The 10567-nt window shown below is 41.3% G+C and overlaps 1 protein-coding gene across 1 annotated transcript in view; it reads right to left on the minus strand.

Annotated features, from left to right (window-relative positions):
• The window catches only part of ASXL3 (ASXL transcriptional regulator 3), a 159857-nt gene extending 149901 nt beyond the window's left edge, over window positions 1-9956 (minus strand). The window contains exon 1 of the mRNA XM_064481519.1: window positions 9788-9956. Within this exon, the coding sequence (XP_064337589.1) occupies window positions 9788-9841 (54 nt within the window). The 5' untranslated portion in view covers window positions 9842-9956. The remainder of the gene's footprint in view (window positions 1-9787) is intronic.
• Between the last annotated feature and the right edge of the window lie 611 nt (window positions 9957-10567).

A 10567-nucleotide genomic window follows, 5' to 3' on the forward strand; every position in this document is an offset into this window, starting at 1 on the left:
AAGTCACAGTGGCAACTAAGCAGGGTGGTAGTGCCCATGGCCACACTCCCACTACACTATTCTTGTAGCACGACTTTGTGTGTTTTTGCTGCCCACCCTCTCTTGATCCCTGCCTCTATTTCCAGTATGTTTTTTCGGATCCTTCCTGATGATTATATAAACTACTTTATGGCCTCCACAAAAACAAAACAGAACAACAAACCAAAAAACAAAAACAAAACTCATCTTCTACTTTAAGTTGGCAAGAATTGGTTTTTATTGCTTACAATCCACAGTTTTGACTGATAGAGCCAGCACATTGATGGCTGTATTCCATTCTGTAGTTCTGTATTAGGGGAGTCCTTTCCATTTTATTTTTAAATAATTTCTAATTCATAAGCTAAACTATTAGATGTTGAGGGAACTCTTAGAAGATTTCAAAGAATTCACGGCCTGATGGGGACATAATACAATAGGTAAGTTCTTTACCATAACATGATTAAATTTTTAAAGCATAAAAGGCAACAATTGAGCATACTCTTTAAAAAAGTATACTCTAGGTACCAAATATAAAGACAAATATTTAAGACAATATTAAAACTTCAGAACTTCAAGGATAAAGAGAACATGTAACAACTCTCAGATACAAAAAGCACAATACCTCTTAAAAATAACAATGAACCTCATTGTAGACAAGGTATTAAAACATTGATGCAGGAACTTAATGAATAAACATTTCCAAAGTACTAAGGGTAAAAAAATTGTCAACTAGTTAAATTATCACTCAAAGGTGAGGGCAACTTGGCATCTCTTAGTTTTTTCCTACCAAGTTTCTCTCCTTTCTTTTTTTAAATGAAAGATGAGCTGAGCTTTGTGAAAAGGTCTTTTTGAATTAATCCACATATCTGAGGGCTAATATTTCCTAAAGGTTGCTGTTGACTACTTCTGTACACCCAATTTTGACTGTATTCAGATTAAAATGATAAGAGGAGGAAGTATTTGGGGATAGGGTGTGGGTGACACAGAGATTTGGCCATGTGCCCACTCTCTTCTTTTTTTTTTTTTTTTTTTTAATTATTTTAGTGTCGTGTAAGTCTATAACTAACTAAAAATGCAAATGCTTAATAAAGATTATTAAGCAGTAGGCAAAACAAAAACATTTCAGAAATACAAAGACTGTTTATGAACCCAGAGACCCTCATGGTTTTAAAAAAAAAAAAAGCTGTTAAAAGAAGCAATTTAGAAAGAAGGAGTATAATACAAGAAATAAAGTTGAGCACAGAAGTTGATAAAGTATGTTGATAAATTTAACTATCTCATGTTAAAAATAACTACTTAGTTGCATTTTAAAAGAACTTAAGATAAATCTAAGGCTGTAGAAACTGCTATAGGATGGGAAAGGTATAATGGTGTGAGGTATAATGGACAGAACATTCTGAATTCTGTATATTCTGAGGGAAAACAATCATACATCACTTTAAAAAAGATTGCTGATATTGAAATGGGCTTCCCATGACCCGCTGGACTGTACCTTATGGGGAATCATACAAGTTTAAGCAGACGAATGATTCAGTGAGATTAGATCTGTTCCAGACAGATAGATACAGCTTCAGTAAGTAAGATTTGGAAAAGAAACTAGAGACAAAATTAGTTGGAAGGTTAGAATTCTATAAAATATACTGAATGAAAAGTGGAAGAGCTAAATGTGAGCTATGTTTAGAAGACAGAATTTACTAACCTCCCCAGATAGGACGTGTTTAGGTTCATATAGATTAAGTCCCCTCCAGAAAGGAACGCTGTCCTTTCCTCTTTGTGTACCCAACGCATGGCACATTTGTGGGAGGTATCCAATAAATATTTAACTGAGCTGGATACATTTCAGTCGAAATATCCATAGTACAGAGATATAAACAATAGAAATAGATAAGATAAATCTGGAATTCAGGGAAAGGACCAAGGCTGGAGTCCTCATCCTGGGAGAGCTGCCACTGAGGCGGGTGAGACTGAGGCTGCTAGAGAAGAGAAGAAAAGCGAGAATAAAAAAGGAGTGGGGAGGCAGAATTCTGAGATATCCCACCACTCACAGGGAAACTGAGAGAAGGAGACCCTCCAGCCAGCAACAAAGAGCAAGACTGATGGAGAGAGAATGAGGGGGATATCAAAGTTGAATTCCAAACATTTAAATTGAATTTCTAGGATATGACTTAGAAGAGACAAGACATTAGACTAAACAAAGAATTCAGGAGTGACAATGTCTGATTGTGAGGCTTTGAAGATACTACAACACGTATTTTGAAAGAAGGAGATTTTCTTATAAACACTTTAAAAATGAGAGTATCTGCTACGTGCGCCTGGTAGGGACAGGGAGAGAAGAGGGAAGGTCATCCAGAGGCCTGATGGTCCAGACAGCGACTCGGTTCTGCAGTCACGTCAACAAGGCTTCCATACACGCACAAATTACGTGTGTAGTCATTTCTTTATGACATAAAAAATATCATGTCTTCTCTACGAGTAAGCTGGAAAACAAGCCCAAAGATCCAATCTCCATTTCTAATTCCTTGAAATTATTAAAATAGGTTTCAATACATGATAGTTAACAAAATCTTGGCAATGCAATTAGACTTCTGAATAAGATGAAGAGTCCATCTCAATTCCTTCCTTGTTTTAAATCATAAATAATATATTCAGAAATCAACCATTGGGGAAAAAAGAAAATAAATCAACCATAGGATAAGTGAAGAATGGAACACTTGCCAAAAAAATACCAACTGTGAAATTATTTAAAAAATCATTATCCAGTTTTTCATGAACTAATGTATGCTAAAGATACAAGCAAAATAAACCCATGGTAAATAAGTTCTTCATAAAGTATATTATATATCTATATACTTAGAAAAATATCTTATGCGTTCTAAGCTCGTCCATTAAGTATAAATTGCACGGCCTTGGAGAATTCCTCAGGTTCCAAAAGTTCCACCAAAGCTAAGGTCTTGGATGTCATTTAAGTTATACATTTCAGCTATTAAAGTCAATGTTCTGCCAAGCCCTTTGGCTCTAACCCCAGGGCATGAATTTGCCTTAAAACTACAGAAGAATGTGTCAGAGGGCTATGTGTCAATCAACCAGGAGAAGTGCCTATTCCCAATTTAGTGTTGTCAGTTACCGACATTAAAACCAGCAACAGTTAATTGTTACCACTTCAAGTGGGAATATTGAGGGAAGAGGAGAGGTAGGTGTCTAAGTTCAGGCAGATAAAGCTGTTAATTGCTATCCTTTCATGTAGGCTTGTTTAATAATGAAAACAATGTGACTAATCATATAATGTTTCTATTTGTTCCCCAAGGGCTCTTCAGGGAAAGTTTCAGTCAGGGCTAGATTTCCACAGCTACCAACTGTGCGGGGACAAAAGCGGAACAATCAAGGCACTCAGTGCTGGCAAACAGCTGAAAGCAGTTCTGTATAGACGCTCCTCCTCCTCGCCCCATCAGGAAGGAGCCAGGATCTGCTACTGATGACCCTGGTGGGCGGGGGGAGGGATTTTAAATTATGAAGTAACAACAACAACAACCATGCGAACTTTTGTCGCTTAAAAAAAGAGTGAGAGAAAGAGACGTGAAAGGCAGGCAGTCTGAAAGGCAGGGAATAAGTCTGAGGTAGACTATCCTCCCCATGCCTCCAAGCAACCATCAGTTTAATTCACAACGGTTCAAATGCCTTTATTATTTTTAAAAAATCAGAAACACAGCACAGAATTTTTTAAAAAAAGATCTACGTCGGCCCTGCTCCTTACAGACCGGGTGAAGATATGGGCACATCATTAAATCACACGCTAGGAGAATGAGTTACTGAGATAACCCTAGCTACCTACTGCTCTCAAGGGAGTATTTTTAGCAAATGAGTGCTCTGCGTACATTTTCTACAAATGTCATGTATAGTAGTTATTGATGTTTACTTTGCCTCATTTTGGCAAAGGCTATGGGACAGAACCAAGTTGTGTTATTTAAAATAAAATTTCTAACATCAATTTTGGTTTCAGACTCTATTGCCAAGTAATGGAAGCATTTAGAGACACCCCCAGACCACCGGTGTCCCCTCTCTATAAGGAATATTCATTTTGGGGGTGTGCGTATGTTTCCACTACGCCCTACTCCACCAGCCCCATGCTACAATTCACAAGGTCCAGCTGTCTTAAAATGACTTTCAGATCCCTCCTCAATCTGGTCACAATTTAATTTTCAACTTTACTGCAGTGTCTACTGACATTGCCATGTCTACCCGTAAGTCTTCTGATATTTCTAGACTGATCTGTCCATTGTCACTGGAATCCATCCTCTCGCCTGACACTAAACCTTTGCGCGTGCACCTCTCTCTTAGAATGTTCTCCTCTCCTCACGTGTTTAACATTACCCACGTTTCAAGGACAAACTAAGTTTCCTCTAATCCATTAAGTCTTCTACAGTCACTGCACACCGCATAGCTTCTCCTGTCTGTAAATCTGTAAACTAGCATCTCTTGATCATTCATGTGATGCCCACAGATGGTGTCTGCTCACTCACCCTCCAGTTTTTCTTGTCTCTACTGAACCCTTGAGAATATATCTTTGTACTGTCCCCAGGATTTGAACCATATACAAGGTAGAAACCCTCAAAATATTCATACTTTATATTTCCAATGCATTTCAGTGAAGTGTTGAGACATTAGCACACTTTAAATTTAATTACTTTATCAGCCAGCTTTTCTGTGGTGAAATTTTTTTATAGGTATAACTCTACAAGTCTAAAAGCTCATCTGCCACCAAATAATTTTTTTAAAAAGAGAAAAACTTAGAATAGTTTTCTTAAAATTCTCTTTCATGTCAGCAGGAAATAAAAACTTAACAACCAATACACTAGGATGAAGTTCACATTCCTCATTATTTTGAACACATTTTTGACTTAAAGCAGATTCTTTTTTCAAAAGAGGCATAGAGTTTGCTAAACTCTCTTCCATCTTTCAAACTGCAAAATGAAAATTTAGGTTTCATAACTGAAAGAAAGATGATGAGATATAGACAGAAAAAAGATGATGCTATGTGTGGCTCACAGAAAACAGCTGAATCAAACCAACCCGGGATGTAAGCTATTGGAAATAAAACAGCATTTGCCAATACATTAGCCAGACTCAGAAGCCAGTACGCACTGTCACAGTTATGCTCAGGTGCACTTTTGGGGCTCACCCCAAATCACAAGTCAAAATGTTCTCAACTGTTATTAGGGCCTGGTCATAACCTAAAATCTGAGCAGCACTAGTGCTGTGAGAAAATGCCAAAAGCAGGACCAGTGCTCCTCCCCCTCCACCCCCATGTTCACCACTCCTCACAATTTTTACTTATTTCTAAAACACAAAGAAAAAACGCAAGACAACTAGTAAATCAACAATTACGAACGGTTTTCTATTTTAACAGCTATCATTACCACTCAGCTTTATTTGACAGAAACTCTAACAGTTTATCTAGAATGTAATGCATTATGCAACAGAATCTTTACTGTGCAAGTCACACAGATTGCCTTTAATTAATAAACCCCCTACTTCATTTTTAATACAGTATGATTTACAAAATTTCAATTTACTCAAAACCTTCAGTAACTTTGCTATGCCATAAATGGGTAAGTGCCTGTTTTCTCCCAACAATGAGGCAAATTTGCCATTAGATTTTTTTTCCAAAGGTCACCTTGAACTACCAAAAAAAAAAAAAAAAAAAAATCCACTGATATTCATTATCTGTGAGAATGTATCCAAACTACAAGCAAATAAATCAGCCATGTTACCAAGCACAAAGCTATTGAAGATTGCTAAGATTTATTTTCAGGTGCCAGTGAGACTAAACAAAGATTGTAAGGAATGAAACAAATAGAAGGAAACTCAGGGAACAAATTAATATGCTGAATCATTATCTTAACAGCAGCACTCCCTATAGAACAAAGTGATGAAACTATCAAAAAGCACTTCTCAAAGCAACATTTGTGCATGCCAAAAAAAAGAGAGAGAGAGAGAGAGAGAATTAACCTAGAATAAATATATAAATATCAGTATGTTCTGTGTTAAGTCAGTAACAAAGAAACCCCTCAGTGCAGTAAAACAAAGTCCTGTCAAATCCCCATTTTTTACAAAGAAGCATGAAGATCCTTTCACAATGGTATAAACTGTATTTATAGTAACAGAGTGAAGACTTGAGATAAAAGTCAAAAGGATTAAAGTCAAAGCCCCAGCTCGACATGAGTTATGGTTTTGATTTTTATTCTTATTGTGGTCTACAAATATTAAGACAGAAGATACTTCCATGTGATTGTGGGATCCTCTGAGACTCTACACCCTTAGAAGAGCCGATAAAACAGATGAAAATGCATCTGGTTTGGGAGCAGACTCCATATTAAATGGCACTGCGCTAAGTAACCACAACTGCAGAAGGCCGAGGGGGAGGGAGGGAGGCTGAAGGCTGAAATTTCTGCTATTGATGCAGGGCAGAAAGAAAAAAAGGGGTGGGAGGGGAGATGTCATTTTTCTATTTTTAAATGGCAGCCTGTTAATAATCTCTGCATTCCTGAAAATACAGGGGAATTATGCCACCACTCCTCCTTTCCTTAGATAAACAAGCCCACCACATACAAACATGACATACTTCTATGAGAAAATTGGTAGAGCTGGATGGCTGCATCTCTCTCTAAAACAAAATCCCTGGAGTTGTCACTCAGAGTTTACAGATTTGGAGAGTGTGTACTTTTCTCACAAAGAAGGAAAGCAAAAATTCTGTTGTTGAATCGAAGTTCTTAGTTATTCTAGAGAGAATTGTTCTTCCATATACATTTGTCTTAAAAATGAACACAAAGCTACATTTAAACATAAGCTTTTGGTCCCAGTTCAAAAAATCTATTTTGCATTTCCTCTGTCCTAATATCCTCCCATTCAAGATAATCACATGCAAACAGACACAGTAGGAGATGTATATCCATATATATGGATATAGCGATATAAAAGTAGTATAAACTGTTTGAATTGGAAGGTTATTCTTAATCTGGACACTCTCTCCTTAGTTCATATACTGCAAGAACCACATACTGAGTTGCATATTTTCCATCCATCCTTAGTCTTTACTTTTAAAATCAGACAGCTGGTTTAACATTTGATGGAGTTTTTTGTTAAAAATCCTTAACAACCACAGCAAAATCAGCAGTGGTAGTGTAAAATACACAATAGTATTTATGTTACAGAAATGCTTTAAAAAAAAAAAAGGGCACTCCGTTTTCACTGAGTGTAAATTAATGCTATCAATTATAAGAGTAAAAATGTTTTTCATGCAAGTTTAGAACCAGTATATAAGCATTCATGCAATCATAAAGAAAACATGAAAAATGGTCACTGCTACCCAAACAGAACTATTTCTCTTTTTTCACAAAAATAAATTAAGAGTGATAAGTCACTACTACAAATGGCAAATTTCTGAAAAAGATATTTCCAGTTACAATTACTTGCTATTTTATTCAGTATTTTATGTCAACTGTCACATTTTGAATACATACACATTTGTACAACTACCAGGGGAAAAATAACTTGAACCAAATTGAAAAATTACCATAACTACTAGTTCAATATGTCTGGTTAAAATAGAGACATCTGGTCTATCATTAATTCCTTTGTGTTGATGACTCCTAGTTTGTCTTTTCCCACCGATGAACTTTGCAAGAGGAAAATGCAACTTTTAACACAAAACTAACTCAGATACCTATTTTAAGATTTAGCAATACACTCACTGTTATAATCAGATCAAATAAAGCACAGTGATTTCAAGGATAGCAACATACACTGAATGAATACAGTGGTTAGCTTTAAATTCCATCAGACTGTTATTTATTAAATAATTCTCTGCAGGCAGATATAGCTTATTCATGAATCATTATTTTAAAATATTTATAAATCAACTCACTGTTCACTTGTTTAAAATACATACACTGAAGCTCTCCAATAATACTTGATTGCCACTCCAAGGAACCTGAATAATGCATTTCCAGAAACCTTGCACACCCCCACACAATTCTGAATTAATAGCTGAGCAAACAATAAGTAATGTACTCTGCTCCAGCAAAGATTCAGTGATAACATCAATCTGGCATCTACTTAACACTTACTGCTTAGTTTTCACATATTCCTCACAAATAAGTTTCCTCTCCCAGATGCAGTTCATTAGAGAATGACTATCACCTGACCATTCATCCACGGGAGCGTGAGTGATTTAGTGATTAACACAATCACAGATCAGAGGAGAAATCATAACATACACTACTACAAATTAAAAGATGAAACAACGGGGCCTGGCCACTCCAGCTACCAATAACTAGATTGCAATTAAAAAGGACTTCTGTCACTTCTTTCCAGGGCAATAGGGCCAATTATCTAAAACCCCTTGCCAGAATCCAGAGACATACCAGCAAGGCCCTTCAACCAAACTCAGATAATTACTTTTGACAAATGTTCTCCTTGAACATGATGTAGTTACTTAAAAGCTTAAAAAAAAAATCATAGTTATAGTAAAACAATTTTCACAAAGTCAACCCAATAACATATCCTGAGGTCTTTTTCCCCCCTGCTGCATGCAGTCTGCTTTCTTTTGGCCAATTTATAACAGACAGTAAGTTGGTGAATAAATATTTAATTTATGCAGCCGAAATCCTGAAAGGCTGAGCTTCAAATGTAATGCCTTGCATTCCCGTGAGACACACTGTACAGAAATATCCTTTAAAAAAACAACGTTTACAGCTGTCTTTTAAAAGAAGATGCTGAAGAAAAAAGAGAAAAACCCACACATACACATGCATCAAACCAAAGACGCCGACGCCCCTCTGCCAACCAGCATTTCTATAGAGACATTCTTTCGCTGATTAAAACGTAAGCTCCGAAAGGTTAAAGAAAAGGAAAAGCAGCCAAGTAACACCGCCCAGGAAGCCAGCAGTGAAACACACCTAGCTGTACACTCTTATCCTCCCGCTACAAATGACACTGACCCAACTTCACCGAACACACACACCCCGACTCACACACTCACAAATTGCACACACGTGCACGGAATGTACACACAAACATCGAGCAGAGCACAATACCTACAAACTGCAACGAACTTGATCCACACAAAACACTGAACGTATCAGTGTGCATACATAATGCACACGACACGGCACACAGACACGCAACGACCTAGCCCATATGCACACGCCCCACAAGTCCGGGTCGGACACACACCGTGCATGCACGTGGAAAATGTATGAACTCACAAACGCCGAACATACACACAGACCGTGCACAGAGAGTTATTGATGAAATTCCGGGGGGTGGAGGGGCCGGGAGGGAGTGGTAATTGCCACACAAAGGTCTCCGGAGCAGCAGAGAGGGAAGTCGAGCGGGGCCGAGCGCTCGGAAATTCATCCGTGGAGGAGGCACAGCCAAGCCCCGAGAGCGAAGTACCGGGAGAAGTGTCCCGGGCGGTCCCGGGCGCGGCGGGCGCCGGGCTCCCCGAGATAATCGATGCGCCCCTCCGCGCGCGCACGCACACACACACACGCACACACACACACACACACACACACACATACACACACACAGGGGGCCCCGGGCGAGCCCACTCCCGCAGAATAACAAAGAGCAGGAGCGCGGCGAGCGGGCGGCGGCTCGGGCTGGAAGTGGCCGTCTCCGCCGCCGCGGGCCGGCGCGGAGCGAGCGGCGGGGCCGGCGGGACGCGCGGGCGGCGGGCGGCGGGCGGCGGGCGGGGGGCGGTACGTACCAGGCGGGCAGCCTCGGCCCAGGTGCGGTCCTTCTTCTTCCTCTTGTCTTTCATGTTTGCATCTCATTGATGGTGCTGATGATGACGTGGGGGATTCCACGGGGTGCTCGGGGTTCGGGCGCGGAGACAATGACCCAGTGACCCGGTGACCCGCACTCACTCCGCGGGGGGAGGCGCGCGGGCGGCGGCGGCGGCGGGTGGGAGGGATGGAGCGAGGGGGTGGGGTGGGCTGGGTGGGGGCGCGCGGGCGGCGGCGGCGCGCGGCAGGCGGGCCGGGGGCGGGGGCGGCGGCGGCGGCGGCGGCGGCGGCGGCGGCGACAGGGGCGGGGGCGGCGCCGGCCGGGCTCGCTCGTGCGGGGATCGCGCTGCGCCGCCGCCGCAGCCGCCGCGGTGACAGCTCCGGGGATGCTCCGCTCGGCCCGGCTCACAACAATACACTCTGACGTCACGGGGAATGGCGACGCGGCCGCACACTCGCCGCGCTCACACTCACCGCGCTCACACTCGCCCTCTCGCGCGCGCACACCCGCGCACACTCGTCGCGCGCCCCCCACTCCAGCCACGCCCTGAAACCCTCGCGAGACCCCTCATACTCCAACCCAGCCCCCAGATCGGCGGGGCGCTGCCAGCTCTGTGCAGGCCGTGCCCCTCTGGCCCCCCGAGGGCCGACTACCGAGGATATGGTGGCCTTTGGAACTTGTGTACGAGTCCGCTCCGCAACTCGATGCTTCTGTCCTGTGCGCTCGCGCGCGCGCTCGCTCTCACACACACACACACACA

Source organism: Camelus dromedarius, chromosome 32 (assembly GCF_036321535.1).
Source record: "Camelus dromedarius isolate mCamDro1 chromosome 32, mCamDro1.pat, whole genome shotgun sequence".
In the NCBI taxonomy this organism is placed as follows: Eukaryota; Metazoa; Chordata; class Mammalia; order Artiodactyla; family Camelidae; genus Camelus; species Camelus dromedarius.